Below are 16,288 nucleotides of genomic sequence, written 5' to 3'. Positions count from 1 at the left end.
TCTCCAGAGGGGGGCGGCCTCCTGCAAATGTAGGATGACCCTCGGGAATCACATACCCCGGGCACCCCGAGGAGGCCCCCACAGGGCGCTGCAAGGGAGGGGCGGCCTCCTGCGCCAAGGAATTCCTGGAGGCTGGGTCGGGGCTGGGGCTGCAGGCCTGCACAGCTGTGGGAAGCCCTGGGGGATCCGTGGGCAGCAGCAGCGGCTCCCGCGCTTCCCAGAGCCACGGATGTTGGGGGCCTGCGACCGGACAAGGTCCTGCAGGCCACAGCCTGTCACTCGAGGGACACCAGCGTCTCCAGTGCGAATCCCTGACATGGTCTCTGTCCTCTGCTAAAACACTGGCCGTTTGAGACAAAGGACCTTGGACTTGGAACTGCATCCAGTAAACGCGACCCCCATCTTTCTGGGGGCATTGACTCCAGGTTGGAGCAGTTACTGAGCATCTGGTGGGCGTGTGGACGCTCCTCACGAGGCAGAAAGCCGGGGCGCCCGTGAGCCTCCTGCTCCCCTCGGAGCCCTTCCCCTCTGCCGCACGGGCAGGACACCAGGGCGGCCCTGGGGAAGGCGAGCCTTTCAGGGGTGCACTGAGTGCCCGGGTGTACAAGATGCTTCTCCAAGGACGCATACGTCCAGAAGCTTCCATTCGTTAAATCGAATGGTATTTAGGCTGATGTTAGCATCTGAGGTTTCATCTTCTGGAAGGCATCCACTCGGATCCTTTCCCTCACTCGCCTGCAGATTTTCCTGTCTCCCTGGTTCGCAGCTCCTTGCGTCGTCTGGAGAGAAGCCCTGGTTCTCCACCTGGAAGATGCGCGCCCCAAGTGCCTGTCGACGTTGTTGATGACGTTCTCCCTTGAAGAGAGCCCCCTTTTTCTTTTGTGGAGGCTGAAACTATCCCTGTCTTGCATGGAGTTCCATGTCATCTCAAGCCCCATCTCCTTCCTCAAAGCTTAGCATGTTGGTGGACTCAGGGCTACGGAGAGAAACGCTGACCAGGGTGGTTTGCTGGCTCAGGTGTGGGGGCCGCACTGCATCCTCACATCCATGGGGAGAAGCCACCCCTCCTCCCCGGGTGCCTGTCTGGGGCCTGACATGCCGAGTAGAGTAGAAGGTTCTCCTCCCTCCCTCTTCTCCCCGACACACAGGGAGCCCTCTGCTCCGCTCCTGGGGTCCGTGCACCCTGAGGATTAGACCTAGCCCCAAAGTGGAAAGCTGCCCAGGGTGAGAAAGTCGTCAGGTTGGTCCTTCCCATGGGTGGTCAGAGGGAACAGCGGGATAAAGGCCTGGGCCCCAGGAGGACCACGTGCTGTTGGGTGCCCTGCTCCAGACCTTAGAGCCCCCTCCCCAACCAACGTACCTGGAGCTGGGGAGCACCACTGTCCCCCCCAACCCCTGCCCCCCACTGATGAAATGTCCTTCTCCTGCAGCACAGCGAAAAATGGTCCACAAGCCAGTAGGCTCCCTAACCATTTCAAGTAAGTCCTTCCAAATTCCTAAGCTTTCTCAATCAAGAAATCTTACTACCTTGAAGTGCCTGGATGGTTCAGCCTAGAACACGTCTCTTCTACTCAGGTCAGGATTCTCAAGGTCGAGTTCGAGCCCCACTGCTTAAGTCTCTCTCCCTCTCTCCTCAACCCAACCCCACAAAATGCACCTTCTCAAAAAAACTAAGGAAAACTTTTTTTGTCCCAACCTGCATATAAAGAATATTTGAAAAAGCTGAAGGCTCAGATATGCCATTAGAAGTACGGAGGCCAAGGTAAAACGTGCAGGAGCACACTGGATGCCTCCAAAGGAAATTGGTCACTTTCACCTCATCCGTGATCAGTCTCTTGGTCCAGGGACCCAGGGATTTCATCAACTTCCTGGCCTCTCCTGGAGCTCCTGGAAGGAAAGCGACCTCCACCTGGGCACACGGAGGGAACCCGCGCCCTGAGCATCCAAGATGCCCCAGACACGGATCTGTAGGCCGCCCTCAACTCAGGTGGGCAGCTCACAGGATCCCTTGTATACAAAGGCCCCCGACATGAGAGGGGCTCCCCCATCCTCCAGCTGTGCTGTGCCAAGCTTTTCACTAGACCCGGTTCTTAGAAAAACCAGACTGTCGCCCCATTTCAGCCAAGGAGTTCTGTCCCCAGACCCCACCCTCCACTCCCCCCAGACAGAAGCCACCGCACGTTACTGCAGCACTTTATTTTCCTCACACAATGACGCGTTGCTGGGGCCTAATGTTCTCACATGACAGTAGAAAACCAAAATTTGTTGTCATCTCTTAAAAGAATTGAGAATTGTGTACAAAAAACCTTACATAAATTAAAAGGATGAATAAATTTACAGTTGTAAATGCAAACCGTTTTCCAACTCAAGGCAATTAACCACCCACGGTGTTCTGGCAGGAAAACATTGGGTAAGACAGGAAAGTGGGTCCTAAGGCTCGGACCTTCCCAACCCTGTTAGACCGGCAAGACAGAAATGACAACTGGTTCAGACTCTTGCCAGCCTCTAGAGAAATCCTGGAATAGGCGGCTCTTACACATGAATACCCTGCACAGATCAAGAACCCGATGGTCTTGTGGATTCTCCAAATCAGTGGATTTCTCTCCCATAAACATGTTCTCAACCTCAGCCGTGAAGTGACCGAGCCGCATGTGCTAAGGGTTTAAATCAAAGATATGTACAGGGTATTAAACATATACCAAGGGAACAGTTAACTTGGATACAAGGTCAAGATCAGCAACAAGTTCTACAATCCAGTGCTGATATCAGATACAAGCTTCAAGGACAAATTTCTTTTCAAAGGCTTATTCCAGTTTCATGAGGCTAGCATGAGGTGTATACATTTGCCAGGGCAAATTTATACTTCGGAATTCACTCATGCAGCAAATGCTACGCATCTGCTCGCAGTCCATTTAGAAGCATTTGCGGTGGACGATGGAGGGGCCCGACTCGTCGTACTCCTGCTTGCTGATCCACATCTGCTGGAAGGTGGACAGCGAGGCCAGGATGGAGCCTCCGATCCACACAGAGTACTTGCGTTCCGGAGGAGCAATGATCTGGAAAAACAAGAACGTGGCTTTTAGCTCACGGCACCGCCCTCACGGGGAGGCCTTGGAGCCCCAGCCCACCGCCGCTGTGCTGGACTCACCTTGATCTTCATCGTGCTGGGGGCCAGGGCTGTGATTTCCTTCTGCATCCTGTCGGCGATGCCGGGGTACATGGTGGTCCCGCCAGACAGCACCGTGTTGGCGTAAAGGTCCTTCCGGATGTCCACGTCACACTTCATGATGGAGTTGAAAGTGGTCTCGTGGATGCCGCAGGACTCCATACCTAGGAGACAAAACTCTCCCTTAGAGGGCACACGCCCCTTCGGGGGCCCCAGACGGCGCAGCCCTCACGGCCTCGGCGAGACTCAAGCCGCCCCACACCTACCCAGGAAGGAAGGCTGGAAGAGTGCCTCTGGGCAGCGGAACCGCTCGTTGCCAATGGTGATCACCTGCCCGTCGGGCAGCTCGTAGCTCTTCTCCAGGGAGGACGAGGACGCGGCCGTGGCCATCTCCTGCTCGAAGTCCAGGGCGACGTAGCAGAGCTTCTCCTTGATGTCACGCACGATCTCCCGCTCAGCAGTGGTGGTGAAGCTGTAGCCACGCTCCGTGAGGATCTTCATGAGGTAGTCAGTCAGGTCCCGGCCAGCCAGGTCCAGACGCAGGATGGCGTGGGGCAAGGCGTACCCCTCGTAGATGGGCACAGTGTGGGTGACGCCATCCCCAGAGTCCATGACAATACCAGTGGTGCGGCCAGAGGCGTACAGGGACAGCACAGCCTGGATGGCCACATACATGGCTGGGGTGTTGAACGTCTCGAACATGATCTGGAGAAAAGGCAACAAGCTCCTGAATCAGAGGCAGAGACGCGGAGCCACCCCATGCTCACACACTGCATGCTAGCATGCCACAAATGTGATGTGTAGAGAAAAAGAAAAGGTTGCAGGCAGAAACACAAATAAGAAACCTTGAGACTTCAGGAAGGAAATGCCAGGAGAGGAACAACAGAACCCTGGAAATATCGAAAGAAATACTTGAATTTCAGAAAATAAAGCTGAGCACAACATGGCTTAACGAAAACAGATGGGGAGACGGTCGCATGGGGCAGGGCCTACCTGAGTCATCTTCTCACGGTTGGCTTTGGGGTTCAGGGGGGCCTCGGTCAGCAGCACGGGGTGCTCCTCGGGGGCCACGCGCAGCTCGTTGTAGAAGGTGTGGTGCCAGATCTTCTCCATGTCGTCCCAGTTGGTGACGATGCCGTGCTCGATGGGGTACTTGAGGGTCAGGATGCCCCGCTTGCTCTGGGCCTCGTCGCCCACGTAGGAGTCCTTCTGGCCCATGCCCACCATCACGCCCTGGTGCCGGGGTCGCCCGACGATGGACGGGAACACGGCTCGAGGGGCGTCATCCCCGGCGAAGCCCGCCTTGCACATGCCGGAGCCATTGTCGATGACGAGCGCGGCGATCTCCTCTTCCATGGCGATCTGCGCGGGGACGCGAGCGTGTCACGCCGGGCCCGGGCCGCCTGCCCCCGCCTGCCCCCGCCGCCGCCCACCCCGCAGGGCACGAACCGCCCGGAACCCGGCCCGGCGTCTCCGGGGCGCCCCCCACTCGCGGGCAGCGGCGCGGCCGGGCTCTCCGCACTGCGGCCGGCCCCGCCCCGGCCCCCCCAGCTCCCCGCCGCGCCCCGGCCCCGGCCCCGGCCCCAGCCCCGGCCCGGACTCTGACCCAGGCCGCCGACCCGGGAGCCGCGGGCGGGAGGCGTGTGCGGGCCGGGGCCGGCGCCGGGGCGCGGGGGGCAGGCAGCAGGCCCCGGGGCGCGCAGCCGGCCTCTTACCGGCGGAGGCGGTGGTCGCGGACGCGGACGACGAGCGGCGGGAGGACACGGAGCGCGGGCCGGCTGCGGCGAGTGAGACCGAGCGCGGCCTCCCCCGCCGCTATTTAAGCGGAGCGGGACGCGCGCGCGGGCCGGCGGCGCGCGCGGCCCCAGAACATGTCCATATATGGCGATCTTTCCGAACGCCGGGCGCCCATTGGCTCGCCCGGCCGGGACACGTGGGGCCCCGCGCCCGGCCCCGCCCCCCGCCCGCGCCGCCCCCAACGGCCCCGCCCGCGCCGCCCCCGCGCGCTCCGGACCCCGAGCGCGAGACCCCGCACGGACCCGCGCGCGGGCGGGGCCGGGGGCGCCCCCCGGGGGTCGCGGGCTGCCCTGCGGGGCCGAGCGGCGGCCCCGCCCCGGGACTGCTGCGCCGTGGGGGAGGGCCGGGCTGCGCCCCGAAACTGCCTGGCCCAGGGTTCGGCCGCGCCCCGAGCCGGGGTGTGTCCCCGCCGCCTGGCCCGGTGCCGGGGGGGGGGGGGGGGGGGGGGGGGCCGGGGGGGGGCCGCTTTGCCCCCGCGCGCCCCCTGCGCGCTGCACCCTGAGGCTCCGCAAGGGGCGTGGGCTGCCAAGGCCGGCGCCGGGCTGGGGGTGGGGCGGGGTCCCGGGACCCCGTCTCCCCGTCTCCCCGTCTCCGTGGCGAGGGCTGAGCCACCTGTCCCCCGGCGTCCTCCCGGAGGAGGGGGCGCCCTGCCTGGGGTCCCCGTTGGTGCGGGGACGGACGGAGGCTTCATTCGAGCCGACGCCTCCTGCCTCTCAAACCTCGGGCCCGATTGTCCCTGGAGCGGGGTGCCCTCGGGCTTTAGGGCCACCCCCATCCACTGTGAGCAGTATAAGGAAACTGAGGCAGGAAAGGGAGGTTGCGACTGCCCGGCCGGTGCAGTGCGGGCGGGAGCTGGGGAGCACCCTCTCCTCTGCTCGCGGTGCCACGGAGAGCCCCCAGGGTGGAAGGGGTTCGCTGATCCCTACAGCGGGCCGCCCCCCTGCTCCCCGGGGTCGCCACAGGCCTCCGCGCCCCGGCTGCCCCTTCCCCCCAGGACCCTGAGCTCGGAGACCTGTCGCTGCCAGCAGGGTCCTGTCCTCACCTGCTGGCGCCAGTGTTTTCCTTATGCCCGGAGGGGAACCAAAGACTAGGATTTCTTTGGGCTGGTTTGTAGGCTTTTGGAAGTGCTCAATATGGAATTAAACGTTCAGAGGAGGCGTGGGGAAGAGCGGAGGTCAAGAGTGGGGGTCGCGGGGCCGGGCAGAGTGAGGCAGGGCCTGGGGGCGCTCCGCTAGATCCAGGGGGGTGTCTGATGCGGGGGGGCGGGGCAGGCTCCCCGGGAGCCCTGCAAGGTGAGCTGCGGGCCCCCTGTGGGCGAGGCCGCGGGCCCAGAGGCCAAGCAGCTGCCCGCGCACCTGGGCAGCCTCCCCCAGTCGCCAAGGCCTTGTCTGTGGCCACGCGCGCCCCTAGGCCTAGCTGGGCGCAGACTCCCCAAGCTCCGCAGGGGCGCAGGGCGAGGCTGCTGTGCACCAGCCGAGGGCTCCACCGGGGGGTGGGGGGGGTCCGGTCTGGGCCTCCGTGAGACCCTGGGCGCCGGCGGCGGCTCCCGCCCTCAGCCGGCCTGCCCGACCCCCAGGTGGGGATGTTGGTGATAGAGGGTGCCTTCCACCTGGGGGTCACGAGGTGTCACACGCGGGGCCTGGGGAAGGTGTCCGCCCACTCCACGACCCGCGCAGGCTGCGGGCACCTGCCTCTGCAGCCCCGGCCGCCCCGCGCCCTCCTTTGTCTGGGGTTTGCCGGGGTGGCCGCTTCTGGGAACCCAGCGGGGGGGGGCGCGGACGCCGACACCGCGGTCCCCGCCCCTCCGCACCTTGCAGTCGCCGGCGCCCGGCCGCAGGGTCGCGGAGGTCACGGGGCGGCCCGGAGCCCGCCCCCCCCGCGGCGCCGGCGCTCCTTCCTCTTCCGCGGTGTGTCACCGGCGGGGGGGCGCAAGGTGCGGCCGCAGGTGTGCGGGGGGCGGCCCGCGGGCGCCGCGCGGCCATATTAGGCGATCTGGGCGCCGCGGGAGCCCCGCCCGCCCCGGGAAGCCGCGGCCCGGGCAGCCCCGTCCCCGCCCGCCGCCGGCCCTGAGTCACCGGCCGGGCGGGGGTGGAAGTAACGGACGGGGGGCGCCGGGCGCGCTCCTCGCCTTATTTAGTCAAGGAGGCCGCCGATTGGCCGGCGGAACAAAGGGGCGCGGCGGCGGGCGGGCGGGAGGGCAGCGCGCCCCCGCCCCCCGGCTCCCCGCGACCCCGCAGGCCCGGCCGCGGCGGGGGTGGGGCCGGCCCGGAGGGCCCGCGCTTCTGGGAGGCACCCGGAGGCACCCCGGTGGACGCGGTGGCGCCCGGCTCCAGGTAGAACTGGGCCCGCAGGCCCCGGGGCGGGGGGCCGGGGGGGGGAGCCCCGCCTTCCGCACTGAGAGCTTTCTTTTTTTTTTTTTTTTTTTTTTTTTTTTTTTAAAGATTTTATTTATTTATTCATGATAGTCACAGAGAGAGAGAGGCAGAGACACAGGCAGAGGGAGAAGCAGGCTCCATGCACCGGGAGCCCGACGTGGGACTCGATCCCGGGTCTCCAGGATCGCGCCCTGGGCCAAAGGCAGGCGCCAAACCGCTGCGCCACCCAGGGATCCCTACTGAGAGCTTTCTGTTTTGCAAGTGGGCAGCGCGAGGCCTTGCCCAAGGTCACCTCGGGGCCGCCCCCACCCCGCCCGGCGCCCCTGGGGAGGGGGCCGCGAGGACGCCGGCCCGGCTGCGGGAGCGAGGAGGCTGCGGGCCGCGCTCCTGCCCAGAAGCCCCGCGTCCTTCCCATCGGGAGGATGGAAACTCGGGCCTCAGAGAAATGTGGTTTTTTTCTACCTCATTGCTGGCTTTGGGGGATTTACTGTGACTGCTGCATCTCGTTTTATCTCCCGTGCCTGCGATGGCTGAGAAAATAGGGGCACGGAGCTGGCGCCACCTGGCAAGTAATGGGGCTGAGACTTAGCGCTCCTGGCTCTGGGCGCTGCCTCGCAACCCTGCACCAGCCCGCGACATCCCTGCTTCCGCTCCAGGGATGCTCCCCAGGACTTCTGTGCCTGGGAGCCTGGCCTGCAGCACCCCCCCACCCCGCCCCGCACGCGCGCGCGCACGCACACACACACACACACACACACACACACACTCATTCACCACTGCTTGGCTCCCACCCCCAGCACACAGGGTGGGCAACTTGCTAATGGGCCACTGATCCTAGTCTTTGCCCTGCCATTCCACCTGCCAGGAATGCCTTTCCTGCTCCATCCAAGTGCAACGTGGGATCCGGGCTTGGATCCTGGAGCAGAGAACGGGACGGCAGCAGAAGAAGTGGTGAAGTCCGAGGACAAGTCTGGAGTTTAATGCCCGGTGCCAAAGTTCATCTCGGTGACAGCTACACCACGCCTGTGTAAGTTGTCACATTAGGGGAAACAGAGTGGGGAGCCTACAGCAAAGCTCAGTCTTTGCCACTTTTCTGTAAATCTAAAATTGACTCATAATAAAAACTTCGTTTTAGAAAATGCAAGGAAAACCAGTTTATCTTTAGGTCACTGTCTCATCCTCCCAGGCCTGTGCACAGACCAAGTAGAAGATGGTGCTTCTGCCGTGTAAAGCCATCTGCGGGTGCTGGGCAGGCGCTGGGCAGGCTCCCGGGGGAGCGGAGGTGGGCAGGCGGGCTTGAGCGCTGCTGTCTGTCTGGAACGAGGTCCCAAGGGCTGCCCTGGGCGAGGCTAGGTTCCTGCTGGCTTGGCCTGCTGGCTGCCAGATTCAAGTCAGAGGGGAAGTCAGAGCCACATACTTCGTCTGGACTGGTGCCCAGGGGGGTTCGTTCACCCGCCAGCACTGAGCACACCGAGGCATGCCTGGAAGTTGGGGCTCTAGCCCCTCTGTGAGGCCTCACGGTGGCCGGCTGGTCATTTGGTCAGGTGCGCCTGTGGGAGTGGAGCGGGCTGTGCAGGCTCATCACTGCCACCTTGTCCCATGCCAGGAAGCACCGGGCCAGGCCTCTGCATGTGCTGCCCCACTCTGGCTGCCCGGAACGTGCCACAGAACTATGCCGTTTCACAGGTGGAGAAACAGGCTCCCAGTGTGGGGATCAGGAGCACAGACACCCGGGCCAGGAGTCCCTGGGCCCCTCCCCTGCGTCCTGCTGTTCCAGCAGAGCAGGGTTCCAGGCTGGAGTTTATCGCGTAGTTTCATCCTGGTGGAGCAGGAACCAAGGAGGCCCCTGGAAGAGCAGTGAGCTGAGTCAGGACCTGGGTTCTGGGCCAGGCTCAGCCCTGTGCCCCTATAGCCTTCCCATGCGTCAGTTTCCATAAAGAAGTGGGCCAGTGACGGGAAGGTTAGGAGGCCCAGCAGAGGCTCTGCGGCTGGTGGTCCTCCTGCCCTGGACGACAGGTCTAGGGACAGGAGGCCATGGGGTGGCCTCGTGAATCCCCCGCCACCCTTGCCCCCCAGGCCCTCGCTGCTTTCTTCCCTGCCTCTGGCTTCCACACCCCTACATGTTCAATTCTCGGTCAAGAACTCACCAAGCGCTTCTGTGTGTCAGACCCAAGATTCCTGGGAGCCACAGCCAGTGGCCTGTGATGGAGCAGCTGGCTCCTCGCTTTGCTTCCAGGGCACGTTTCCAGGCCTCGCTTTCCCGTGAACTCAGTAGACAGAGTGGGTGGCAGCGCTCCCTGTGCCACAGGGCGGGGGTGAGGGACCCCAGACAGTGGCCCGGTAGCAGTCAGGCTGTCTGCTCACACCTTTGCTGTGCACGCTGCCAAGGATGATTATGCGGCTGGGCCCCCCCCACAGCCACCTCCCCAGGGGTCACCACTTTCTCACTCACACATAGTTCCTACTCTCGTGATCTTTACCCCGAGACTGCGACGGGAAACCAAGGATGAGACCCAGGCGTCCAGGCCTCCCGTGGCTTCACAACAGGGCCTCACCTCTGCACGTGGCTAAAGCCAGAAACCGGGGTGCCAGGCTGGCAGCAGCACTCTGGGTGCATCCCCGACCTGCCATGATGTCCGTCCAGCCTCCTGCTTCCCCACAACTGATGCTGCAAGTCTGGCCCCTGCTCCCTGTGCAAGCCACTGCCTGGACGCAGAAACAGAGCCCCTGCCCTGCTGCTGGAGGTGGTCGCGGGGGGCACTGCCCGACCCCACCTGTCACCTTCTGCATCTCTTGCCCTGTGACCCAAGCCAGTGCCTGGCTCTTCCTCTTCCAGGCTAATCCTCTTCCCTGCCCACCTCCAGGCCGTGCGTGGGCCTCAGGCCCAGTCCCCCCACCGCCTACCTGAGTACTGGTGATTTCCCCTGTCCCCACCCTCTGCCGCAGAGCGTAGGTTCCCAGGGCACGGTGCTGAAGCTGGTGCTCCAGTGACTGGAACAGGGCCCGGCACCCGCAGGGCCAGGAGGCATGAAGAGGGAGGGGCTCCCAGCTCTGGAGGAATTTCTGGGAGGGGCAGGCGCGCTGTCCCCCTACCCTAAATCCAGTGTGCGAAAGGGGGGATATGTCCTTGGACTGAGAAGGAGGGGAGCACCAAGGTCTGACTGCCCCCTGGAACGCGCCACCTCCGAGGCTCATAGGGTGCAGGGGTCGGTGCTGCGAGGGGGTGGGGGGCAAGGCCTGGAGAAGGCCCCGGCTGGTCCCGCTCCCCTGACCTCCACGAGGTCAGGGCCCCGCGCAGCAGGTGTCCCCACCCCCAGGACTAGCATCAGGGCGGGTCGTGGGCAGGAGGCCACCGCTCCGGGCGCCCCGTCCTCCGCCCCGGCCCCGAGGGCTGCAGCTGGGGTGGGCGGAGCGGAGGGAAGCCGGGACCGGCCGGGGTCAGCGGGGGCTCCGGGCGGGTCAAGGGCCCGGGCTTCCCGGAAAAGGGGCGGGGCAGGGTGGGCGTGGCTACGCGAGCCCCCGCCCACCCGCCGCGGGTGCGGGGGCGCGGGGCGCTCCTGGGGCCTCGTGTCCCTATGTGGTGGGGGGGGGGTGCCCAGGCCGCACGTCCTCGTCCTCGCCCCCCACCCGCCTCCGGGAGGTCCGCGTTAGTGACCCCGGACCGGCAGCGGCAGCGCACACTGAGCCCGGGCCCGGGGCGCCCTCACCTGCCGGGTCGGCCGGGTCTGCGGGAGGCGAGCAATTAGCGCAGTGTCCCCGCCCACCGCACCCTCCACCTGCATCCTCGGACCCCGGGCCCGGGGACGCAGCGAGCTTCAAGGCCCGGGCCAGGAGGGGGCGTCCCGCTCCCGGCGGCTGGTGCTATGCCCAGGTGGGCCGCCAGGTGGGCCCCGCCAGCAGCGCTGGGCGAGGAGGCCGGCCCGCACCTGTCTGCGCCGCCCTCCCGGCCCCAGCGCGGGGGTGGGGGTCACAGCCACTGCCCCTGTCCGGGAGGCTCCGCACTCTTCTGGCCAGAGAGTACCGGGAGTGGCCGGTGACCTCAGCCGGGCTGACGCAGGGAGAGAAGGTGGTGGCCTTGGGGTCAGCCAGCACCCGGCAGCGGGAGGGGCGCGCCAGGGCCCTGACTCAGCCGGGCGGGGCCAGCCCACGCCCATAGCCAGGCTCCCCCCCACCCCCGCCCAGGGCAGACAGCACCCCCAGAGGGGCCCCAAAGCCCGTGCACACCTGGCCTCGCCTGTGCCCAGGGGCTGGGCGTGCGGCCTCCCAGCTGCCCCTCTGCCCTGGGCACGCTGGGTTATTTGCACAGTAGGCTCCCCAGGCAGATGCCTGTTGACAACCAATGCAGAGAACGGAGGGGGCTCCGAGGCTGGGGCAGGTTCCAGGTCACACAGCAGGAGAGGCGGGGCTAGGACTGGGGCCGTGGGCTGACTCGGTACCCCACTAGCTATGGGAGGCCATGGCGGGGGGCAGAGGGGGTGGCTTTATTCCACTCTCCCAGGGGCAGCCCCCGGGCGGTGAGCAGCAGGGCTAGCCCCAAGAGCATGGCAGGGGGAGCTGGAGTGCCACCCCAGGGCAGGAGGAGCCCCAGAGTGGCCTGGGTGGTGGGGGAGCAGAGGTGGCCCTGAAGGTGGAGTGGAGGGATCAGGTCATTTTGAGGAAGGACAGGTGATGCTCTCCGTCCACCTCCCTGGGTGACAGGTGGGCTGGCCCCACACGTGCGCCCCCTGGGGACTGTGGGGGTGCACTGGGAGCGGCCCTACCCCGTGGCACCCAGAGCGACCTTTGGGGTAGCTGTGCTGAGTGCCTTCCCGGACCCCCTCGCCAGGCCCCACTTGACGCTTGACCCTTGGTGGGCACCCAGCTGGGGAGGGGCAGGCAGGGGTCTGTAGGGTCTTGAGTTCTGGTATCTGCACCTGCCTGAGGTTTACTCTACCTGGGGCGGGGGGCTGGGGGATGGAGGGAATTCTGTGTGGAGAATGTGCCCTGGATTTTGAAGGTTTGACTCCCTGTCTCTTGCTTAGACTGTTGTTTTGGGGAAATGGGTGTCATCTGAGTCCCGATCTATCAGCCAGGATTGTTTCGTGCTTCTCTGAGGTTTTAGGCTTTTCTCTCCGTTTCTGGCTGTGCTGTGGCTGAGGTCCCGGCATGGCCCCACCACTTCCAGGCCCTGGGCACACGGTATTCTCCAGCTCTTGGGAAATTTCTTGCATTCTTTCTTTCATAGTTTCTATTCTGTTTTTTTTTTTTTTTTTTTTTTTTTTTTTCAGTTTTGTGGTTTGGGATTTCTGATAATGGGGTGTCCTATCTCCTCCGCAAGACCTTTAATATCACTACTGTTTCTTTTCTTTTTTTTATATTATTATTATTATTTATTTATGATAGTCAGAGAGAGAGAGAGAACGAGAGAGGCAGAGACACAGGCAGAGGGAGAAGCAGGCTCCATGCACCGGGAGCCCGATGTGGGATTCAATCCTGGGTCTCCAGGATCGCCCTGGGCCAAAGGCAGGCACCAAACCACTGCGCCACCCAGGGATCCCTCACTACTGTTTCTGTGACCCGTTTTCCCCCAGCTTCCTGAGATCCTTGACTTCTTCTGACCCTGCAGTGGAATTTCTTATCCTAGTTATTATAGTTTGTAACCCTTTTTGTTTTGGGATAATTTCAAACTTACTTTCTAACATTTACCACAGTTGTCTTATTGTTCTGTCTTATTATCTGTCTGTTCACTTGTGAACCGCTTGGGAGTTGGTTCCAGACGTTCCGCCCTTCACCCCTTCGGAGCTCGGCGTGAGAACAGGGGCACTGACCTATGTGGTAACTACGGCCCACGTCGTCCAATTTAACGTGAGCAGGACGCGGGTCACCTCAGGACAGTCTGCATGTTGATGACCACGGCTGTCCCTACAGGGTCCCTCCCGACTTCGTGCAGGGCCACCTCTGTCATTCGGGCGTCAGGCACATCACAGGCTACACCCCCGGGCTCCTCTCTCCATCACCCGCCACGCGGGGCAGCACCTAGGGGTGTGCGGATTTCCCGGGAAGCAGACCAGGCCTGGTGCTGTGCCCGGGGTGCCGCCCGACAAAGGGAACCGCCTTTCCCACTGTGGGATGGGAAATGCCCATTCCCATTTTGTCCCAGAAGTCCTTTTGGGATGTCAGGCAAGGTCCCGGGCACGCCGTCGATACTTAGTGTGCGCCCGTGACGGCTGGCGTGCGGGTCTGGTCCCCTCGTGGCAGGCTGGGGCTCTGTGCGTGGGTGCGGCACGGCACATGTGTGCGTGTGTGTGCACGGTTGCACGTGAAAGTGTTGGGGGGGGCGCAGAGGCTGCCCTGGGCACCCACAGAGCCCTGGGACCCCGACTGTCCGTGCCAGGTGTGTCTGGAAGCCCAGGTGGACAGTAAAGAGCCGTCTAGTGTCTTGGAGTCGACTGGGTCCTGAATCTGAGCCCCACGCAGCCGGGGACTTGCTCTCAGATACTCTTGTGAATGCTCCCCTCTTGTTCCAGAGATATGCAAAGGCCCTGGGGCCCGGGTGCCGAAGACCACAGTGGTCGCAGGGCATCCGGCAGCCGGGATGCCCAGTCCTGCCCACGTGGCCTCTTCAGGGACTTTCAGCCCTGCCATGGCCCCAAAAGGCCTTGGTCCCTCTGTCTCTTCCCTGGCCCCCAACTCGCCCCCCCCAGGACTTCCTGATTTTAGGAGAGCCAGGAGCCAGGAGACTGCACCAGCCCCCCATCCCGCCCCCCCCCCCCCCCCGCCACAGCACCCAGGGGGCCTCCCCAGCTGGCAGCTCTGCACCCCAGGGGGAGGGGAAGGGAGCACCCTGCAGGAGAGCACTTCAGTGAGTCGCCCTGCCTTGGGGGGGCGGGTGGCGGATGGGAGTGGGGCTGGGTCGGTGAGGGAAGAGAGGGGTCCTGGGGGGTAGGGCCGGTGGGGAAGGGGAGAGGCAGGGGCTGGATTTCCGCGTGCAGCAGGCGGCAGAGCCAGGCCGCGGGAGCCCCCTCCCCACATTTTTCATTCCAACACTGCCCTCTCCCTGCGGCCCTGCAGAAGGGCTCCTGTCACCCTAAACCGCCTGGAGACTCCCGTAAACCAACCCAGGCCCCGCCTGCCTGTGTAAACGGAACTTCAGAGTGGCCGAGCTCGGCCATGAAAAAATCATGAGGCAGCCAAGCCCCGGGCCTGTTTGCAGGAGCAGCGCAGGGGCCTGGGCCCTGGGCACCAGCCCGGCTGGACCCCAGGGACAGATGCTGGGCCTGGGAGCTTGGAAATCAGGGCCTTGGGCCCCGCAGGTCCAGGCCAGCAGGAAAGCCTCGCCTCGCCCCGGGGACGGGCTCACGGGGACAGCAGAGGCCCCCACGGGGGCTGGCCAGAGTGGCTGGGCCCCGGGGGCGTGGGGCTCACAGTGCCTGGGCAGAGTGGGACAGAGGTGTGGGCAGTGGGGCACAGGAAGCGGGCTGGGCCTTGGAATTTCCTCGTGTGAAGTGATTCCCAGAGACCCGCTGGCCTGCAGGGAAGGGCCCAGCTGGCGCTGCTGGAGCCGGAGCCAGGACGTGGGTCTGGGACAGGTGTGGCCTGGGGAGGCCCCTCCGTCCTGGGCCACGTCCCAGTTTCCAGGGCTCCAGGCCAGCCGAAGTGGGGAGCCACCCCTTCCCCCAGCCTGTACACATGTGGGGCCGGTGCCAGCTCACGCCACCAGCGGCAGCGTTGCCCGGGCACCCAGCCTGGTACATGCGCCAGTCACCATGGCAGCATGCCGTGCGCTGGCAGGAGCCCAGGCTGGGCTGCAGCGGCCAAGGCCAGTGGTCTGGATATGTGGGACCAGGAGTCCGGTCCCTGTGGCCACCCCCACCAGGGGCCTGACGGGAGGGGGGAGCCCCGTGGGTGGCCAGGCCTGCCCATTCCCCCCATCCCAGGGAGGGGGCAGTTTCCCGAGAGCTCCAGAGTGGGTGCCAGGGGGCTGGGGGCTTCCTGGCGGCAGCTGACCTCACGCGGAGGCCCTGGAGGCCGCGCGTCTGCCCCACCTTGTCTGCTGGAGCTGTGGGGAGCTGAAGCCACCCCCACCTTAGAGGCCCAGCTCCTGCTGACATCTGCAGCCGGCCGCTCCCTGACCTGGGGATCCGGGGGTGCCACTCGCACGATGACATCACAGTGCCCAAGAGGGAAAGGCATCTCTCCTCATGTCACACATTTAAGTTGGCGCATCAGGCAGCCCGACACCCGTGCTCAGGCCTTGTCCCGTGGTGGCAGATGAAAGCCCAGGGCTCTGGACACACCCCAGGTACACCCCCATCCCCCAGGAGGCCAGGCTCAGAGGTAAGTGGGCTCAGGTGACTTTGGGTGCCCCCGAGGGCTTCCTGGGCAGGCCGCAGGCCTCGGTGCCTGCCGTGGGTGGCTGTGAGGACCCCCCGTGGCAGGGGCGCGTGTGTCCGCGAGAGGTGGGCTCCTTGCTGCCTGAAGACACAGCCCTGAATCGGATTCCCTTGCGCTGTGCCAGGCCCTGCCCTGACCACGCTGCTGGGCAGCCATGCGTGGGCTGTGAGGCTGGGATCCAGGGAAGCATCTGCAGGGCCAGCGCCGGCCCAGCCTGGACCATGGCGCAGTGTGTCCCGCCCCGTCCGTGTGCACCTGTACACACGCGCCCGCACTGCCGGGCACCCGGCCTTCCCCACCTGCAGAGGCTCAGTGCGTCACACGGGAACCAGACCCTCCCTCCCACCCTCCCAAACATTCACGGTGGCTCCTGTGCGCCGGGGCCGTGCGGGGGATCCGGGAAGGAACCATGCCCCCTGGCAGGCATCTGGGCTCGGGGCTTGGCTCCTGAGAGGGAGTGGGGGCAATCCGTGCAAACTCCTCCCTCCAAGGAAGCCTGGGCTGGGCGGCCCACCCCTCAGAGTCCCCCTTGGGGCCTGCGAGGTCACCCCTTGGCTCACAGCCCCACCCCGTGCCC

The 16,288-nt window shown here is 64.6% G+C and overlaps 1 protein-coding gene and 2 long non-coding RNA genes across 3 annotated transcripts; 1 reads left to right on the top strand and 2 right to left on the bottom strand.

Moving 5' to 3' along the window:
- Positions 1 to 2,181: 2,181 nt before the first annotated feature.
- ACTG1 (actin gamma 1) lies at positions 2,182 to 5,038 on the bottom strand. The gene is made up of 5 exons (XM_025468289.3): positions 4,882 to 5,038; positions 4,160 to 4,528; positions 3,433 to 3,871; positions 3,149 to 3,330; positions 2,182 to 3,056 (listed from the first exon to the last, which is right to left on the bottom strand). The coding sequence occupies exons 2-5, from the start codon at positions 4,520 to 4,522 to the stop codon at positions 2,913 to 2,915; spliced, it is 1,128 nt and encodes a 375-aa protein (XP_025324074.1). The 5' UTR covers positions 4,523 to 4,528; positions 4,882 to 5,038; the 3' UTR covers positions 2,182 to 2,912.
- A 2,138-nt stretch (positions 5,039 to 7,176) lies between these two features.
- On the top strand, positions 7,177 to 8,477 carry LOC112672932 (uncharacterized). Its single transcript, XR_003144617.3, has 2 exons — positions 7,177 to 7,296; positions 8,204 to 8,477. It is a non-coding gene; the product is annotated as an uncharacterized LOC112672932 (long non-coding RNA).
- LOC112672933 (uncharacterized) lies at positions 7,365 to 11,036 on the bottom strand. Its single transcript, XR_003144618.3, has 2 exons — positions 9,486 to 11,036; positions 7,365 to 9,184 (listed from the first exon to the last, which is right to left on the bottom strand). It is a non-coding gene; the product is annotated as an uncharacterized LOC112672933 (long non-coding RNA).
- Between the last annotated feature and the right edge of the window lie 5,252 nt (positions 11,037 to 16,288).

Source organism: Canis lupus, chromosome 9 (genome assembly GCF_003254725.2).
Source record: "Canis lupus dingo isolate Sandy chromosome 9, ASM325472v2, whole genome shotgun sequence".
Lineage (NCBI taxonomy): Eukaryota > Metazoa > Chordata > Mammalia > Carnivora > Canidae > Canis > Canis lupus.
Note: the sequence above shows the minus strand (reverse complement) of the source record. Positions and strands in the feature narration are given on the sequence as shown.

Excerpts from the sequence above, each read along its gene's own strand:
- ACTG1 (XM_025468289.3), bottom strand. The coding sequence starts at position 4,522 with ATGGAAGAGGAGATCGCCGCGCTCGTCATCGACAATGGCTCCGGCATG. Across the intron at positions 3,331-3,432 it reads CTTCCAGCCTTCCTTCCTGG|GTATGGAGTCCTGCGGCATC; the intron begins GTAGGTGTGGGG and ends TTTGTCTCCTAG. Across the intron at positions 3,057-3,148 it reads CCAGCACGATGAAGATCAAG|ATCATTGCTCCTCCGGAACG; the intron begins GTGAGTCCAGCA and ends TTGTTTTTCCAG.